Source organism: Manacus candei, unplaced genomic scaffold (assembly GCF_025592945.1).
Source record: "Manacus candei isolate 608988 ecotype Guabito, Panama unplaced genomic scaffold, ASM2559294v1 h1tg000014l, whole genome shotgun sequence".
Lineage (NCBI taxonomy): Eukaryota > Metazoa > Chordata > Aves > Passeriformes > Pipridae > Manacus > Manacus candei.
The window spans coordinates 48,512,107-48,532,804 of NW_026138062.1; the positions used below are offsets into that span (position 1 = coordinate 48,512,107).

Below are 20,698 nucleotides of genomic sequence, written 5' to 3' on the forward strand. Positions count from 1 at the left end.
TGTTGTAAAACAGAGGGCTGATCAGCCCTCTTTCTGGCAGCATGGCCAGCACTTCCAACCCCTACTTAAACAATGAGAGTTCACTAGTCCAGTTAGGACAAAACTTTCAGGAGGCATCCTTACATTCCCAGCATTATGAAATCCCTTTCCTGTGTTTGTTGCACAAGACAACTATAGGACACAAGAAAGTGTCCATGTGTCCCCACAATTACAGTCCAAGCAAAGCCTCAGTTGAGCTGGAGTTTTGTATTTAACTAGAACACAGCTGTAAGAAACTTGCACTTTTAACAGGAAGAAAAAAACCTAGTATTCCTTGGAATTCAAGTTAAAGAAATACAAGCACCACTGAAGTTGCACAGATATAAAAGCTATTTTAATAGAACTGAGGTCCATGACCTGGAACTGAGAAACATTAATCCATGGAATACCTAAAAAGCCCAATGGGGTGGGGGGTGCTGACAGCCTGTATCCACTCCAGTGATGAAAGGAGCTGCTTATCTCAGCACACTGCTGGCTTGAACCCTCTCTGAGCAACTTCCCCGTTGAGTCAAGCAACTGGATTATATTGCTTTATAGTCTGGCTGTGCAAGTATGATCTCCCCCCCAGACTGAGCTGCAGGGAATGTGGGTTACTTCACTTTTGGTCTCCTTTTTGAGAGGTTTGCAGCTTCTGCTGCAGCTAGGTTATGTAACAAGGCACTCTTTCCACAGGTCTAGACCTGCATGTTTTGGGAAATGAGGGTAAGAGACTTGTTCTGCAGCATTTGTTCTTGTTTGGCTGCTTTCTGAGAGAGAAGTTATTAAACATTCTGCTTCTGTGGGCTAAAAGGAGTTTGCCAGAATAAGGTCAAGGCAGAAATTAATGGACTGAAAAGTTACACTACAGTGACAAGCACAGAACAGAGTCCAATGGTGTTAGCATCTTTAGCCACTGATGTTTTGCAGCTGGATGTTCCTCTGAAAAAAGACTTTCCCTTGGATTTTGAGTCCACCATAAAAGGAAGGATGTTTTTTTGTAATATTACACTTCAGAGCTCATGTTCTGCACTATCCCACAAACACCATGCTGTTTCAGGACACGGCCTAGTAATAAGATGCCAACAACTATTGCCATATGTGGCCCATTGAACACCTCCACTGAGCCATGGAACACTGGGATTTAACACGGTGCTGGATCTATTCCTCACTTTAATCACTAAAAGTGAAGCAAGGAGCTAAAATTGTATCAAGACACTAAAATTGTATCAAATACTGCTCTTCTGAAAAAACAGTACTTAGGCCATTGCCGTAGCTGGCAGGGGGAAGTTCAGCAGTTACTACTGTGAACAAAGCAGAGATCCACGCTATGAAAATAAACCCGAGACCCCATGGTCCTCGTGCACCACAGCTGCCAGATATTCAAAGCAATATGCTTGCATCCAACATGTTCTCTGTACCATTATCGCCTCACACAACAGAAATTTAAGGAAGTTGGCTCTTTGTTCCAGGGCTTTTTGATCTTTGCCTCAGGAAATTTCATCATCAGAGAAGCAAGAAAAGAAGTAAATATGTTTTACTCACTCAGACTGATCTGTTATCTCAGGCAGGTCATCTCCCACAAGTGAAATGGATATAGTATTACTCAACCTTCAGATACAAAAGGGTGCTGCTGAGTGGGTGGTAGCAATGTTACACCTTCAGTGAACCTGCTCAGGGTTCTCTCCTCCTCACTCATTCTCCTGATCTAGCCAGGTTGCAGCAGACAGATCAGCCAAGTCCCTTTCGCTCTCCAGTTTGAACATGGAAAACATCAGCAATTTTCCTCAAAGACTTCTCTTGCTGGGCAAATTGCATGGGAGATGTCAAGCTTGTTTCTACTCTCTCCACTGTGGTGTGAGAGCTCCAAAGGTCAAGTCACCAGATTGCTGACAGGCCAAGGAGAAAGCTCTTCCTCAGTTCACATATGTTCACATATGCTTCCATTAGTGCTGCTTTTTTGTCTGTATTTAGCACATTTCTTCACTACCCCTCACATTATCTTGTCAATCTTCTGCTCCCATCAGCATTTACTATCGTTCTCAGTGTTTTTAGCATTTAATTCTAATTCCTCTGCCACAATCTTTATCTCAATTGTGTCATGGCCTTCTAGTTGCAATTCATTTATGTTGCTACGAAATTTGTGTCAGGCTCTGGAAACAGGCACTTTTTGTCTAATAAAAGATGCAGGGTTTCACCCTGTCCCTTCTTCTTGCTGAAGGGCTGTTTGGCAGCTGGCAAAGTGTGTGATTTATTCCAGTAGCTGGCTAAATAGACCCTCTGATGTCACAAAGTCATGCATAGACAGCTTTTAAACATGTCCTGAGGTACAGTTCCGTTTAGTTTGTGACTTTGAAACAAAGAACAGAAGCAGCAAAGGAATTTAGATCTGCCTCCAGATGAAGATTCTACATTTGGGCTTTTAGAAAACACACAAAGTTAGGAATTATTCAGGTTCTTGTTCTGGCAAGAGTAATTGTCTCAAGAGATAAATCCAGCTGTATTAATGACATAATTCTCTGATTAAAAAAAAATTAAAAATACTGTGTCTATTCTGAGACACCAGTTTCCTACACAAAGCTCTTAAGAGCAACAACATCCCTCTAACAAAGCACTGCATCCTCCCTTGCTTGCTAAGAGCAGGCAGCTTCCCTAGACAGAGTGGGCTCCTCTAGATTAAACAGCCTTTGAACTCAATTCTGAAGACGATCAGGTTATCACAATCCCCCATTACTGAAAAGGGCCAGTAATTTAAAAGAAGCATGTCTGTGTGCTATGCTTTTTAAATTAAGCTAAACTATTATTCCAGTGATACCCAAAGCAAACATGGTGAACAAAGTAAATGGAAAGGAATGCTCAGAAAAATTCTCAAGCCAGTTTGTCTCCAAGGAGTAAACCAAAAAGCAAGGGTTACAGGCAAGGCCTTCAACAAGAAAGTTTAACCTGCACAGCAGCTGTTAAGGAACTCAGAGCAACAACTAGTGACCCGTAAAGGATAACAGGAATTCGTCATCCCTGCAGAAGAGGCGGTTTAGCGTGTTGGGAATTTTTTGTCACCTTCATGATTTGCAACCTCGAGTCCAGAGCCGCACAAAAGGGGGTCCAAAGGGATCAAAAGAGTTCTAGGAACGCAAATCTATCTGCAGTAAAAGCCTCAAACCAGACTTAAACCACTCTGCAGAGAGCACCACAGGCCTAAAAAGATGGGAAGGTTGGTGTCTGTTTTTATCATAACCCAGCACACCAGGCTATGGAGGAGGAGGAAGGTAGACCTTCCTCCTCCACCCAAACTCTGGACTGCTTCAGAACAATCTGTACCCTGGCAGTTACAGATTCAGCTAACAGGCCACAGATGTGCACCTTTTTTCCAGCTGACCTCCGATGCAAGTAATTCACATCTTTTATATTCTGACCACAAGCAAAAACTGAGTTGTTCTCTGAGGGCACAGTCCCACACAAAGTCTGAGTTGTAGGACGACAAAAATTTAAGTAAACCATGTATCAAACTCCCCAGATTGAGGCACGTGCGTTATGTACTCTAACAGCTTCAGGGTTTCTTTATTCACACTTTTAGAAAGAAACTTCAAATCTACCAACCTGTACCGATCATTTTATGATGCATGCTGTCAGGACAAGCCTCAGGTGGTTGTGAGGGGCAAAGTTCCACTTCTATCAACCCTCCCTGTGTCTAATTAGAGATGATGGTCCCATCAAACTGTCCACACCTTTTCCAGCATTACCCTCTGCTAGAAGATTAGGGAATTTTGGAGGGCATATTTATGCTGCTTGCTCAGTTATGAACAGTACAAGTTTATTGCCATGAATATTTTTAAAAACTAGAAGATGGTAAAATACCATATTAAGTCAGGAAGAATGAGACAACTTGTTACTGGAACTGAAGGCATCTACAAACAGCAGCCCCGGGAAGGTGCCGTATGGATCATGTCAGTCACAGGTTCGTAGTGCTGCACTTCCTGCAATACAATATGCACATATGAAATACATTTGGTATTTTATTAAGTAAACAAAGCAATTATCAGTGCACATTTTAAGCAGCAAAAAGAAAAGAAGCACCTCAGACTTTCATACCGTAACAAAAGTTCTGTGGAAGCTGCATTTTATTTGAAAATCCACCCATTTTTGCTAACATACATTTTAATATTTTAAACAAAAATAGAATCTGCAGAGACAATGCAGCAAGTATGCTTAATTCATGTACAGAATTGCTTTCATATCATTGACTATCCTTCTGAAGGCCCCACTCCACCCAAAAATTATGATGTATTTACACAAAGCACCGATCAACAGTGCTACTTTAATTCTTCGTGAACTAAATACCCACTAGACATATGTAAGGAAGCTACTTCCCCTTTTTTTACTTTTAAAAGGTACGTGATCATAAACATGGCACAAGCCAACTGAAAAGGCTTTCCCCCCAACACACAACACCTTGATTTTATTTTTTTTACAGAAAAGAAGGAAAGTCTTAAAGTGAAAGCAATTCCTCACATTCATTTTGGAAAGGCCTTATAATGTCAAATGTAAAAATAATGACATGCCAAGCACAAAGCAATAAATTTCCTTCCCAATGCACTAATGCTGAATTAAAAATGTAGTGCTTCTTCTAGTCAGTTAACTGTTCCCTTGCAAAATCCTAGGCACAGAATTGACTATAAGGATTAATGCATTTTACAGCTCTTCCCTAATTCCCATATATGCTGAGAATTCATTAGATTCAGACCTTTAAAATATTTAGTGCTCTGTATGTCAGCTGAAAAGCATTCTGAATCAGATTCATTCTTTGTGGATAAAAATCAGACATACTGTATACATCCATACTCATTTTCATAAGGAGGTTTTTTTGATACAATATTAATGTTAAATTGATAATCATAAATAAATACAAACAATAATACATAAGGAATGTCTACTGCAAACTGAATATATAATTTTTAAAAAAAGTTAATTTCCATTACTGCTGTGCCTACATTTGTGAGGACTGAAGAAAAGGTAACTGCAGAATTAAGAGTTAGGATTTGACCCTCCCCTGCCCAGAGTCTTCTTTTGAGTTACGGTAAAGGACACATATCCACTCCAGACAGCATTTCCAAACACCAATCTCAATTTCCAGAGTAAAGGCTTCTCTTCATACGTTACCAATTAAGGACATTATTAGAAGCTGAGAGTATTGACGTGTTAGTCACCAGGACAAAAAATAGATCTTGGTCTTAATTCATGGCAATTCTTGGCTTTGTGTTGTGTACTTGTGTTCTTATGGAGGTGTCCCAGCTTCCTTCATTGGTCTTCATCATTTCACTGCATCACTTAATGGAAGAGGAGAGCTTGAGAGGCTGAAGTTCATTTTTTCCTGGAAGTGGGGGTTTACTGCTGAGCACATCTTTTTGGAAACGTTCCTTTTTCTTCCATCTAATACAGTTACATAAACTGAATCTGGAAAGATGAAAAACCCTTGGGTTAGCATCCAACAGAAGTAGGACTTCACTATAAACCTGTCTTCTTCAAACATTTCCATTCTTCTGATGCCCAAGCTACCCCATGATCTGAAGGTTTGAATGGAAGTTAAAAATTTTACAAAAACCAGGGCCAGGAAACAACCAAAAGCCATCAGGATGTTTTTCCAACGACATCAGCCTTTGGAACACCTCTGCGTTAAGAATAAAAAGCTCCCTAGTTATCCATGCAACATAGTCATCAGTGGCAGCCTAACACAGACCAATGCCATTATGAAGAGAACTCAAGGTCATTTTTCATGCTCAACCAGAAGAAGTGCACAAAGAAAAGCAGCTGCTGTGTGCAATAAGCCTGCTCTTTCCTTCTACTATGAACTCTCAAATTTTTTCATGTTTTCACTCATTTTAGGATGTAATTCCCGCCTGCCCCAACTGATAAAAAAGAACACAACTCCTCCAGTGCACATCTGCACCAAAACTGAACCCTGGCACACATGAACCAAGCAGCTCCTCCTGCAAGAAGTGAAATCTTTGGTCAGCCCATGTGGGGAAGCGCAGTCTGCCAGCAGCAGTCAGTCTGTGCTGCTAACCATGAACTCTAATAATTTTCCTGATGGAATGGTGAACACCAGGTAGCACCAGTTCCTTCTTCCTAACTGCAGCAAGTACCACATGAGCTGGCTCCTGCCATTCAGAAGGGAACTATCAAACCTCATTTCCAACAGACCGAAGCAAAAAAACTCAATCAGCCTTTAAAACCCTGCAGTTAAATACAGTTTCCAAGTCACTTCCACAATGCTTCCAACTCAACATGACTTGTTTGTATTTCCTTCAGAAACAGTTCTAGCCATCTTAATAAAAGCTGAATTAGAACTTTGTTTCATATCACAAATACCAGCATCTCCCCAGAATAATGGACAATACCTAAGTTGTTCTACAAGAAATCCTGGAGAGAGAGCTCTGCAAAGGGATCCTTTCCTGAGGCTCTGTGAGGACTCTGACTGGAAGGGCTGGATGCTGCAGACAGCTAGTAGGAAAGAGGACAGAGAAAGGGAAAGAAAAAGAAAACAAGGTCTCAGAATGACAGAATATGAAAGCTGAACGTGTAATGAAAGGACAAGGGGAGGTTAAGAGGCAAACTTGGCAGAAATCAACTACTAAAACAAGGTGTTTGGTCATACAGAAAACAAAGCCTCTTCAGTGGTTGGTGTAATGCAGAAACAAGCTGGACGTGACCCTCCAGAAAGGAAAAGCCAATGGCATTTGCCAAACAAGCAGATAACCTCACACTTTCACAGCAGCTTTCTTCAAAAGAAGATACAAAATACTCAGCCTGACTTCTGTGAAACAGGTTAGTACTCTCCCTGCTTAACTGGGAAAACTATAGACTGGCAGGGAGGGATGAGGGTGGGGTCTGGCCAGAGCACGGTAGCTCTCCACAAGGTTTCTCCAGAAGAAATAGCTCTCATTATCTTTTCCTGTCAAAATAAGATGCATATAAAAAGAGGCTGGAGAGCAGAGAATGGATAATTCTCAATTTGGGACCTAGAAGGAGAACATGAGATATATTCTGTGAGGAGGAAAAAAAAAAAAAAGGAAAAAAGCTGGGTTTGTCAACTGCTGCTGTTTTAGGTGAGAACTGAAGACTGCGACCAACAGTCTATGCAGTCACAAAAATCACATCCTACAGCCACGTATTAAAGCCCCACACTACAAACTCAGCCACATAAAGCACATAATTTAAAAGTGGCTAATATTGGCATTCCAGCTGCTACTGCTGGAAGGGACCAATAATCTGCAGGCTGTACTTGCAGAGGATCTGCTGTTTGTTGATTTATTTTTCCTTCTTTGTTAGTACTTTCCCAGTTATAAATGGTGCTCTATTAAATTCTGTTTGCCCTCCCCTCGGATAGAACATGCATGTTTTTGCAGTTACGAATAAAAGTCAGCATCCTCCAATTCAGGTTCTGTCACTGGAACAGTTTGTTCAGAACCAAGTCACTAATCACCAGTGTATACCTGCACTCCATACCCTCTGCAAAAAACATGGCATGAAGACCTATTTCCTTTGGAAACACCAGACACCTGCCAACCCATGCATGACAGGGAATGTGCTTATGGGAACTGCTTGCAGAAGTGCTCAGAGTGTAAATACTGCCAACTGCACATTTGTATTTTTCACATGAATGTGTATCTCAGAAACCACATGAGGAGGAGGAGTTCTTTCAGGGTCAGTGCACTCTTGATCTGCATTGGAATCTTCATCTCCTCCCAGAACCCCACTCCCAGTGGGGCACTTGGATCCAGTCCCCATAAACAGATTATGGAAGAATCATGAGACAGAATGGAAAATGCTTGAGAAGCAGTTTCAGGATGTCAGATGTTCCCCTCTTAAACCTGGTTCTTCCCTTTGGAAAGCCATAGCCCAACACACCCCACCACTCTCTGGGATTTGAGCCAGACTAATGATATGGTCCAATAGAGTCCTAACTTCAGCAAGGCATGCCTGCTGCCACTTGATTTCAGGAGACATTCTTTCTCTTCATGGTTAAATGACTTGAAGTCACATTTTAAAAGTCTTGTTAAACTGAGTTGGCAAATCTCCGACTGATATCAAGTCCAAAATAATGTCCCAGTTTGAAAGCAGTGTGGAAGACTGGTAGGTTAAGAGTCATTTGTGCAACATCAGCATGTAACCAGTAACAGTGGAAATTTCAGGAAGCCTGTCCAGGTTAAAATCTGGGAAAAAACCTAATAATGCTACTACCTATATGCCACAGTCAAATTCAGACAAGACACAGCATCTTATAGTAAATACGTATTTTAACAAGATTCCTCTAACTATTAAAAAGGAGGCCCAAAAGAAGTATCTGGCAAGTACAGTCAGACAGTTTCCTACATTGCACCTCTCCAGATTACTGTTTCTAAATGGATCTGAAACCCAGGACCTACCTTAGCAGTTTCTGAAGAGAAACATTTAAAACAACAGTGCTGGCCATCAGTTTCTGTAGTGCTAATACACCTGGCACTGTGGATTTAATGCCCTTACTGCTTGTGTGATCTGAAATGTAACACACCGCATTGCTCAGACAGCTCAGTCTCACTTCCAAGAGCAGTCATCACCTCTCACTGCCTCTAACAAAGACAAAACTCCCCTGAGTCATAGCAAGACCAACTCCATAAGTGAGTGTTGGGCTGACTACCATCATTAGCTACGTTCTGGTTTCTCATGGAACAAGTCTGTCAAGCTGTTTTAGCATATATTTTAGGATAATGTGCCAAAGTGAGCATCTGTAAAGTCCACTTTCTGGCATAAGTCTGTCCTGAACTTCATACCCTGTTCTTACAGTTTCAAACACCCCACAAAATAAAACAAACAACCCCCCCCCAAAAAAAATCCCCCAACACGCAACCAAAAAACAACCACAAAAAACACCCACCCACAAAACCAACTTATTCATTTGCACATTTACCTATCCTCCATCACCAGGCAATCACTCCTGCTACTTGGCCTGTACAATTCAGTGAGTTAACAACTGCAGTGTTACAATTTGCATAGATGCTGGCAGTAGGTTGAGTAATTTATTTATTCCATTTTAAATCCTTAATTTTTCACTAGCCAGCTGCTCCCGCCTCCTAAGGCTATGTCCCTGCTGGGGGCAATCACACCAGAACATGTGATGCTTCAAGGAACATCACTAATTTGTCATGACTGTACCATTTTATACCAGCCAACAAGATACCATTTTGTCTGAACATTCAAGCTGCACATTGCAACACTTGGGCCCTGTGATGGGCAGCCACATTTCAGCCACTGCACATCAGTCAGATCTGGCTTGTCTGAAATATTCTGTGTTTGCTGTACTGTATCACATCTGTCATCCCTCTGCTTGGACACTGCTTCAGCCTGCCCCTTCCTTAGACATACACACACACTCTCCAGCAAAAATTTAATCAAACAACTCCAACCATTCTCACTGTTGTGGGCAGCATGATATAACAGTTTGCAGTGTGCAAAGCCTGCTATTTTATCATGATGAAAACTATTGTTTTCTTTCTCAAGTGGGAAATACTGACCCTAATGCAATAAATGACCTCAAAGATAAAAGGTGCACACCTTTTAAAACTATGTCTTCTGCATCTAGACTGTCAAAAGAAACAACTGTTCTAGTCTCACTCTCAATTATTTCAAATTATTTAGCCCTTAAAAGCCAAATTACCCTTGCTTTTGACAGCAACAATTAGGAATAAAGTTGCAAAGCTGTGAAGAGAACACCTGCAAAGTAAGTATGTCTAGAGATAGGAAAAATACCTTTATTAAGTCAAATCCTTACGAATATCCAGTTAGGAACAACATCGCAGTGCTCATTTTCCCAGTCTGTTTACAGAGCAGGAGGAGTTCTGAACACGCTACAACTTGGCAATGTAATTTTTTGGCAACAACTTCCTATCTGTCGTCATGCTTTTAAGTACCTTCAGGTTTCTTTACTGTAGACAACAACCAAGATCTATCAGCAGACTAGAGGTGATATAATCTGGTGCTTTAAAAGTAAATACGAAAAACAATTTAGTTTTTGGCAATGATGACACCATAGACAAAACCACTATTCAAATAACGGTGTTTAGAGTGATCCATGTGGGCAGTTTGAACTGTGTGCCTCTCAGATAACCATTATTCATTGAAATTTGTTTACTTACCCCAAGAACACACGTTTTTGTTTCTTTATTTTCTTAGTTCTATTTCTGGCACAACAGGAGCACTAACTAAACCTAAAATGACAAACAGGCTCTCAGAAGAGCCTCAAGACTAAGCATACAGTAAATATAGTGTGATAACAGTGTAACTCCCCTCTGTGACTATACATTAATAAATGCCACCTCTGCCGTGCATGGAGAAGTTCTCACAGGCAGCCTTTGTTTCACTGAAGTTGCTTTATTGATGTCAGACTTTTGAAAACTAAACAGCAAGACCAAAGCAAGACCTGCCAGCAACACAGAGAAAACCCTTCTCAGTCACACAGCAAATGCTGATTCAAAGGGTGTGTTCTCTACCAAATTAATTCTTACAGGAGCCAAATATGTTGTCAGATAAGTAGAATAAATATAGCTCCACACACCTCACTTGTGACTAATTCTTCTTTCTCCTGTTATGACAGCCAGCTGGGATTCAACCTAGGCCAAGCCTTGCAAAGTCAAATGAAGCAGAAATGCTCACTGAGCTATTCAGACTCACCTATCTGTTCATAACTGAATCAGGCAGGTAGGCAGATTATTTTTTTTTAAGGATCATTTAAAAATTGATTTTTTTTTGATGTAGAAAAAATTCTTATCCTTGAGGATCCTTGAGGATCCTTTCACTTGGTTTTTATTTAAGAACTATCTAAACACTACTTTTCCCCTTGAAATAGTATAAAACCCACGTGAAAGATACTAAATCACTTAAGTGACAGTGAATGTGCAAAGCAGCTCTCAGAAGTCCAAGAGAAAGTCAACTGAGAACTGCATTTCTAGCTAAAGAAATCTAACTGCATCCCTTAGAGATAAAGCATTTAAAAATAATAATAAAAAAAAAAATCTATCCACAGGGAAGTGTTTTAAGGACGACAATGGACACACTGCCTGTTGGCAGCACACAGGAGAGCCTTTCCTGTTAAAGGATCAGACTGAGGCACTGGAAAAGGCTTGAGGCTCTTTTCCCTTCCAGCTTACTGCTGAATTCTCTTCTCTCCACACTTTAGTCCCAAACCCCACACATAAACCAACTATACCTAACTAAGTTATACATGCATGCTTTTAAACAGTCACCTATAGAGACAGAGCTCTTTATAGTAAGATCAAAATATACAGGGACAATATATTTCATTTTTATAACAGAATCATAATGCACAGGGTGAACATCAAAAAGAAGCATTTTACGGGTAAGTAAATCACAGTTAATACGGTTTTTCCTTCTGTAAAAATCCAACCAACCAAAAAACAAGTCCCCTCTTCAGATGGTTATTGGATTAAAAAAGTGCATTCAGATAGAAAGTATCCAGTGACAGAAGTTTCTAGAACAAACAATAAAAGGTATATATTTAACTCCAGTATTGATGAAATTATTCTTAACACTCAGAGTAGCCCTTTGGCACACTCACTGCAGTATGTTAGGTAATGAATCTAGACACGGCGTATCCTGAGAAGCAGGTCAGCAGGTGACTTAAAGAACACTCCATTTAAGGTAACAATTAACAGGAAAGGCCACTATTGCTATTGCATATCTTCACTATGCTGTAAATACTGTCTCCTGCAAAACCAGGAAGGAGGAATATAAGAACTGCCGGAGACTACCACGGTTCAAACTAGACGAACATTCCATGTGCCTCCCCCTGAGGTGGTCAGGACCAACAACCAGGCGTTGGGTTGAGGTTTCACCAAGTTTCAGAGCCATCTAATACAGTCATAGACATAAAAGGCTGCACACACCCTGTTGGGCCCCTAAAAAATGCTGCAATCCAAGCAGGCACCTTACACTTGGTTACATACTGTGGTAAATCAGCACGGAATTGGATTTTGGGGAAAAGGCCTATCTTCAGTAAAGAGCACAGATATCAACTTTTCTTATCCTTTTACTAAGGCATTGTCACATTCTGAGAAAAACAATGCCTTAAAAAACTACCCTCTTTGCTTTTGTAACACAAGCTTGCTGCTGCCAACCTGGATACAAGCAGGTAAGAAGGAAGCCTTCCATGGACCACTGGGCTTGTGCAGTACATTTGTCCAGCACAAGAAAATATTGAAATACTTTTAAGGAAACTGCCTCATGCAATTCATTCCCAGCAGCAATACTTGAATATACACACCTGTGCTCCTGGTACAGGGCTGAAAGGGTTTGGTGGTCTCATGACTGGCTGACTGTATATTAAAGTTGGCTGTGTCATTACTGGTATGCCTCCCATCTGTGACGGCTGAAAAAATCCAGACAGCATCAAATCACACACAGCAATAATACTTTGAAAGCATTTAAGGAGAGAAAAGAAAATAGAAAATGGGTGAAAAGGCTTCATTATATGAGATATGCAATCATGTCAGATCTTTCTACAATATTCTGCAAATAAATGAAAGGAACATTAGAGCCTTTTCAAGGAATTATCCGACTGAGCCCATTCAATATCTTGCTGCAACGACCTGAAGCACTTGTTTAAGCACAAGCATCTGCGCTGGTCCTCCTGTTCCCAAAACCAAAGTCTGACAGCACTTCCCTGACTGCCTCTGAAAGCACAAGCACAGTTTACAGATAGCAATGCAGAGCTGACACCATTCAGGAAAAACTGAAAACTGAGAACTGTATTGGCAATTAACACAAAGTCATTATGCAATCAAAGTGTTACCGACACTCTAGCTGAGCCAAATTAGGAGTTCCACACGTAGTAATGGTCTTACAAATAAGGTTACAGTTAAAGCAGATGCCCATCTCTAGCACAGCTTTTGGCACTCCCTCAGGATTGAATTAACAGCCAGCAGCAGTCCCACTGAAGCAATCCCCATTCCAAGCAGCTTTTCCCCGACTAATACTGGTGGTGGTGGTACTCCTCCTTTCATGCCAACCAGCTGTTTGGGCAATCACAGGGTAAACCCATTCAAGAAACTGACCCTGGTGAAAACACCCTACAAAAAATATAATTTAGGAACAACTGCTGGCCCAAGGAAGACACAGGAACCAGCAGCCAGGGAATGCCCAGGCACAGCACTACAGCACTAACAAAACTGCCTGTCCCAGCATGCCTGCACCAAGGGAAAAGCCTGCCACTTAGAAAGGGCCACCCTTAGAAAGGGACCTAGAACTGTGGTCCCTACTACTGCTTTTAGGAAAAATTAAACACGAGGGTAGTAAAACGTGCCAACATTTCAGAGATTCCCAGTAGCAAATGTCCTCGGTAATGTCTGAATGAGCCGGGACAGTTTCAGGATGCATTACAGAGCCCACTGGTCATTTTGTAATGGCCCATCTCACCCACCTACTCAGATGTTGCAGGTGTATGAACAAGTAGCAGCAACTCAGGGTAACAGAGCCATGGTTCCTTAATTCTAGTTTTCATTTCACACTGGCATTTATACCCCAGGATAAAAGCTGCTTGACATAACCTGCAAGACTGCTTCCTGTACACTATGTCTGTTACCTTCCCCAGCTGCTGAATCAAAATAACTATGAAAATGCTGCTGGTCCCATCAGTGCAAAGTTGTGTAGATAAAGTCTGAATCCACACTAACACTAGTTTAGCCACAACAACTTTGAACAAGAATATGGGAGTTCATGGATATGATACTCTCCCAAAAGACCCTCAAAAACACTTGGCCACTTCTGCAGTTCACTTACTGAGCATATACAAGTTATTAGACATTACACTAATTTGGTTATATGATGAGACATTTAACTTAATTTTTTTCTCTAATCCATGAGACATTTAATAGAATAACTGTCCTACTGAAGTTTTCTTGCCTTTCATTCACCCAGCAAAGCTGTGTTGCATCAAAATCATACTAACAGAGTTAAGGGATATAATTTCAGAAATATTCTAAAATTTGAGCTAAGAAAAAAAATTTTCAGAGCAACAAGCTGGAAGGTCGGGTTTACATCAAAAGCCTTGAGGTACTGGTGTGTCAATAAGATTCAATTCTCAACCAACAACATGCCACATAGTAGTGTTACAAACTTGTAGTTTTGTAGCATTAATCATTACAGGTACTTGATCCCAACCTCAGCAGAAGGTATTTAAGAAAGGCTTCACTTCACCAATAAAACACTTCTGTTCTGTAAGCAGCTATTACTCACATGATAAACTTATTTCTACACCAATAAAGTCCCCCAAGAATAGACACTGCCTTAACTTTCATAGAATCACAGAATGAACTGGGTTGGAAGGGACTTTAAAGATCATCTAGTTCCATCTCAAGAAGTTTACAAAAAAAACAAGCGAAGTAAGGAAGGGCAGAGTTAATTTCAGACAAACACAACTGAAGTAGCTCAGAAAACCAGAACTTAATGATTTGATGAAGAATTAACCAGTGGGAGCTGAAATTCAATCTTCAGTAAAATAGTTAAGAAAAACAACTGCTACCAAACTGTAAGGAATCAAACGATATACAGCATTTGACTGTTTCCAGTTGTAGGAATTTCACTCACCATCACATAGCCCATCATTCCTGTTGGCGTTGTGGCAGGATAAGCCATTACAGGAGGTGCCTGGTGTGAAAAACAGTGGTGAACTGAGAGGAGGAAGATAAAACTGTGTACTGGTAAGGCATTGCTTATGATCAACGGCAGCATTTAGCTTGTCATAAACATAGCAAAGAATAAATAGGATTTGCAGTCTGGTGTTAAGAGGATTTTCTAATTAATTCAGATGGAATACAATACCTAAGCTAAAGTTTCTAGACCATCTTGGCAAATCTTAGTTATGTACTTGGTTTTAACCTATCAGGATTCTGGCTATCTGAACTAAACTGCAAGCTACATTCTTTCACCATCCTGTTTAGGGACCACAGTACAGGACACAGAGAAGTTTGAGAGAAAATATTCATGAAGCAGAAGTGTTGTTTTAATCCCATGAAGTACATACTTATATTTCAGCATCGGAAGTAATGGTACATAAGGAGTCTTAAAAGACAATTTTAAAGACTGAAAGACCAAATTACCATTGCTTCTGCTGACATTACAGAAATTCTTTTCTCCTTAGCCAGGATGGACACACTATGGGAACTATCCTACCACACTTCAATATAAATTAGACTCTCACAGGAATATACAGCTTGCATTCCCTCTCCCATACCTCCTTCATACTGTGAATTTGAACAGACTATAAGTCCTCTTAGTACTTGGTAGATATGTTTATATTACCCTTACATACTTACTGTACTTTTATGAAGGTACAATTGCTGTCAACAGACAAAACCTGGGGTGAAGTTAAGTTTTGTAAACAGCTTGGCAATATATACATAGAAAAACAGCTGATAACTCTTAGAAAGATGGATGTAGAAAGAGTTCATCTCCTAACCATGTTCTTTGCTCTACAGTTCCTTATTCACTTTCTAAATTAATATTAACTCTTACAAGGACAAAAAAGTTGGTTTGTTTCTTTTTTCAGATTCTAAATTGGTGCTTATAAATACTCATAACTTGCTGTCTATCCTCTCCATCTCCTGTTAAGTCTCCCCTTTTAGAAAGAAGAGACTAGTTTTCATGGTATTGCTGTGGGGATTCCTATTTGTGACAAAACAAATGCCATAAGCATTTCTTGGTACACAGACATTATTGATACTGAAAAGAGGGAAATGATAAAATATCAATCATACTGGATTAACTAAAGCAGCTAAATTATAAAATCCAGAACAGGACATCAGGAAAGCCGCTTCTGAGTTCAATTCTAAGGTATCAGCTGCTTGTTCTTATATAGTAGAGCCAGTGTAATTGGCATTTCAACTGCCATCAAAAAAGACAAAGAATCATTTAGAGACAGTGTACTATCCATATATTTCACACAGTGGACAAAGCTATCCTGAAAATTACATTTTTTGTTTTGTTTGTGTACACACACACCTACACAACCATGCTGAATAATTTTTTTTTTTTGAGTGCTCAAGTATCCTTTAGTTACAGAGTTACCCTGCAATAAAACAGAATATAGGGAAAGACCAATATTGCTGTTGACATAAAGAAAAAAGTCCTTTGAAGTGAAAGCCTGTGTTCCTCAGACAGCAAGCACAGGTTATTGCTTGCCCTTTGTACACTATCTGCATGAATTTTCTTTTTATTAATGACATATTGGTCTCTCCCCACTTAAAAATAATTTAAAAAAAAAATCAAGATCTACCATAAATGTGGATTGAGTGCCAAATATAACAAAAGCTCGTGAGGTTTCATGCAGTTATTCAAACACAATATTTTTATCTTCATTCAGAATTCACCAAATGCATTAAAGGCAGCACAGACACACACCCCAGCTCTCTGGCAGCAGATGGTACAGTTTAAAGCAAGGAAAAATAATCTTGGTATTTCCCATGCCATCATTCGAGTCAAGAGCCTGCACACCACCTAAGAAGTTCGTGTATGCTAGGAGAAGCTCAATTTTTGGCACACCAAAGATTTTAAAATGAGAAATGTGTAAATAGCAAGAAGGTTATGAGATTCTGCAACAGCAGTGGTTAATATCAGCATGCCAGTCGATTGCAAAAAGGCTGTGGGTTGTTTCACTTACGTATTGTGGAAAATGCATGCCATTCTGTATTTCCCAGGGAGAACAATTACATAATGCAATAACACTGGATTAGAAGCAAATACTTACACAACAGAATATACACAGATAGCATTTTAGTTCACAAATACATTAAATGTTTACCCCAACACATTCTTGTAATTCAAGTCATTTACTGAGACAACACACACCTGTGATACTGTCATTGTTATTAGGTTTGACACTGGTTTGCATAGTCCATTTATTTGGTATATGCCTTTTTTTCAAAGATTTTCAAAAGCATATCTATTTAGCAAGCAGCAGCAACTCCACAATAAATAGACCAGCAGAGGAAAACAAAGCTGTTTTTTCCCCCTTACATTACTTCTGTTTCCGGGTTTTTATGTTTAGAACAGTTTCACAGGAAGAGAAGTGTCTCAACAGTATCTCTAAATAATAAAAGCTGTTCAATGTAATGACTTATCACAAGAAGATGCATATACAAGACGAGTTATTAAACAGATTCAAGCACACAGGTAAACTCAAACCACCAGTCATTAACGCAGGTGAGTAGTTACAGTTTCTTCAATATCTACACACCCTCCAGTAAGATCCACAAACATCTGTCCCTATATAAAGGCAGTGAGTTGATAGGGGACACTTGGTAGGGAAGAGGTGCTGCACGCAGGGAGATAAGTTCTCCCTTTCCAAATCCACAACACTGCAGCATTACTACAGTGAGGATTCAACCTCCAGCTAGAGAGTCAGATGCAATAAATCCTTGAGGGCTGTTTGCTACCTGTTCTGTACATGTACAGTTCTTCAGGACACTGGTGAAAAGGTGAGTAGGATTCACATGCAAAAATGTTCTGTGAGCATTGTGAAAACTACTTCTGTAAAGTCCTGATTACGTAATTAAGAGCCCTTGTACTACATGCCACTTCAAAGTCCTTGCCAATACTACCCGCTACAATAGACATGAAGTTGATCAGCAAAACTGCCAAGGATTAAAAACAGCTGCACACACCAGGGCAGGAAAGCAGTAGTTATGTACATCAAGAAAGCTATAGCCCACATGACTGCACAGACAGCTCTGCAAGTATCGATGGGGCCAGTTCTCACCCCTAGAGCAGGCTAAGTTGCAATGTATACATATAGAATGTATCAGTGCACCTGAAGGGCGTACTTTCACACTTCTACTTCTCTAGACAGAGAAGTATCCACTCACTCCCTGGAATTCACAGTTTTATGTCAAACTCATGGAATGGTTTGAGTTGGAAAGGACCTTGAAGATAACCTAGTTCCAATGCCCCTGCCATGGGTAGGGACACCTTCCACAGGATCAGGCTGCTCAAAGCCCCATCCAACCTGGCCTTGAACACTTCCAGGGATGGGGCAGCCACACCTTCTCTGGGCAACCTGTGCCAGTGCCTCACCAGCCTCACAGTAAAGAATTTCTTTCCAATACCTAATCCTAAACCTACCCTCTGTCAGTTTAAAGCCATTCCCCCTTTTCCTGTCACTTGAGAAGTCCACTGAGCGAAACCCAAAGGCTGCTCACCATAAGAGGCGCTGTTCAAACACCTGCTAAACCTGCATGTCTCATCACAAACTATTTACTAGTATAACACAACCAAGAAAAACAAACCCAAGCAGTATACATCTCTAACTGATCACTTCTTCAGTTTTCTATTACCTTTTTACTGCAACTATAGATCACTTTCAAATTCATCCATTATACATCATCCTGCATATCTAAGTTGCAGGGAACTCACTAACTTAAAATGAGTATTTGCTTACCAACGTTGGAGCGTTCCACGCAGTTGTAGGCGCAATCTTGGGTTGCCAGTTGGAACCACCTGTTAGTTTCTTTTCACCTGGCTGAGTCCAGTTTACATCACTTCAAATAAATTTTTTTAAGAATTGTTAGAAAACATTGGACTTTCTTACAAAACTTCCTCAGGTAAACACCATTTCCACTTGGGAATGAGACTTCTTTTATTAGCGAAGTTCATTTAGCAAAGGAGTTGATAAAAAGTCTCATGATGACACATTTTGGCTTGGAAAAGTAAGACAAGATGTTCAGCATGAGCCTCCTCAGCTGTATTTAATCTTAGTTGAGTTCCCCAGAATAGGTAAGTTAGTGTATTGGACTTCCTTTGGGACAAGATAGTTTAGTCAGGAGCAACTGCACATTAGATTTCTGAATTATTCCAGAGCTGACACAGATGGTCCCAATAAGCCTGAAATTTGCTAATCCCATTTCTCAACTTTGCTGCTAGAGCAGATATTCACTACTCTTGAACACACACACACCTTGCTTCAAAATTCACTTGTCTAAAGGTCAATCTCAAGACAGAGGTTGTCGTTTCATAATCTTTAATACAGCTCTGCACACCCTCGGATCACACGAAGTATTTAAGGTGTACCGTGACTACCTATAACAACTACAAAGAAACATTTTGATGAACTCTTTTTCTTCAATATAGATAATGTCTGAAAGGAATCACAGACAGGACACCTTGCCTGCTGCTACCACTGTCACTACCTCTCAGTCTAGAGCCACCTTCCAACAGCTCTCAACAATTCATTTCCCTTGGATGAGAAGTACAACCCCAAAAATGCTCTGAAGGTTAACATTATGTTGTTATGCATTGGTTTCAACACATACATTCATAACAATCTACTATCATGAAAATCACAATGCTCAACTTCCGATTAAGCATACTCACTTTTTAGTAGTTCCATTTCCAATGCCCAAATCTGTCACAAAGGAACAAAAGAGACTAGTGAAATTCTATTGGTTTCAAAGAATTAAATAAGTATTTACATGTTAGTGGTTGCATACTTACTGCCTACAAGATTGGCTAAAGATGAATCCAGATCATCTGACACTAATTTATTAGGCGGTACTTTGGCAACTGGAAGACTCTGGTTTTGAGAGGCCACTGTTGGTTTTAGGAGACCACCTAGTTCATCAAAGCCTTGGAATGAGAAACATAAGTGATTTGAATCACAGGCCTTCCACAACTGTCATGACATTTGATTAAATAGACAGCAAGGTCAACACAATGGCAAAAATATAAAATTTAACCTAGTGATGCTACTCTACACAAGAAGGACAAAACTTATTATGCCTCTTTATAAAGGAGATATTTACTATGGAAATGAGATTTCACTTCAGTAATTTAACCTATGTGATATCAACTTTACATGCAATGGATTGCCAGTGACCATAGCACAATCAAAATGTAAACCAAAGAAAGAAAAAAATATCCAAAATAGTTCAATCTTGCTTACAAAAACATGTATGTATCTGCTTTTAGCAAATCACTGGTTTATAAAAAAAAAAAATCCAATGTTAAGAGTCTAATATCAAAAGACCAGAAAATATTTACTTTCCAGATGCTGTAAAGAACAGAAAGAGCCTGCTGACTGCAATCCAAATTGACTGTGTATGTTTTGATAACTGACCATTTTCTGAACTAATCTTAATGTCAAAAGAATAGGCAAAGAAGTGCCAAAAAACGTGTTGCACAGATCCATAAAATGAAGATGCCACTTCACCTCTTCCAACCACACTCTCCAGACTTAATTTCAGCTAACAGCACATAAAAACGAAGGCTGTTCACTGTGTTAAGTTTTAATGCACAAAATATTTAAGTGAAGGAAATCAGCGTAAGCATTTCAGCAGGGTGCAGGTAGAAATAGTATGTAAGGAAAAATTACTTGATTAATGTGCTGTTATTGACCTTTTAAAGTCAGTTTTATTTTCTTCAGCTGAAACTCTGTCCCAGCAGTATTAGTAAATACAGATTAAGAGATTTATACCTCAAGAACAAATTAAGTTAAAGGACATGTGTCATCTATTTTAGCAAGTCTCTTACCACCAGAATCTGGGACAACATTAGAAGATTTGTTTCCAAACACAGACTCAAAGTCAACATTAAGGCCAGCTGATGGCTGTGGTTGAGCAACAGGAGATGGAGTGAACCCTGTAGG

General features: G+C 39.9%; 1 protein-coding gene across 12 annotated transcripts in view; it reads right to left on the minus strand.

The window, feature by feature from the left end:
• Window positions 1-2,737: 2,737 nt before the first annotated feature.
• Window positions 2,738-20,698, minus strand: part of PICALM (phosphatidylinositol binding clathrin assembly protein) — a 68,265-nt gene continuing 50,304 nt past the window's right edge. For 5 of the 12 annotated variants that reach the window (XM_051779243.1, XM_051779244.1, XM_051779242.1 and 2 more), the window contains 9 exons: window positions 20,584-20,691; window positions 19,549-19,680; window positions 19,429-19,459; window positions 18,497-18,596; window positions 16,721-16,744; window positions 14,650-14,709; window positions 12,329-12,433; window positions 6,411-6,513; window positions 4,016-5,466 (listed from right to left, as the gene is read on the minus strand). In XM_051779243.1, the coding sequence (XP_051635203.1) occupies window positions 6,421-6,513; window positions 12,329-12,433; window positions 14,650-14,709; window positions 16,721-16,744; window positions 18,497-18,596; window positions 19,429-19,459; window positions 19,549-19,680; window positions 20,584-20,691 (653 nt within the window). In that variant the 3' untranslated portion in view covers window positions 4,016-5,466; window positions 6,411-6,420. Of the gene's footprint in view, window positions 3,990-4,015; window positions 5,467-6,410; window positions 6,514-12,328; window positions 12,434-14,649; window positions 14,710-16,720; window positions 16,745-18,496; window positions 18,597-19,428; window positions 19,460-19,548; window positions 19,681-20,583; window positions 20,692-20,698 lie in introns of those variants that run through there. The other 7 variants (XM_051779246.1, XM_051779238.1, XM_051779247.1 and 4 more) reach the window with 5 other exon arrangements.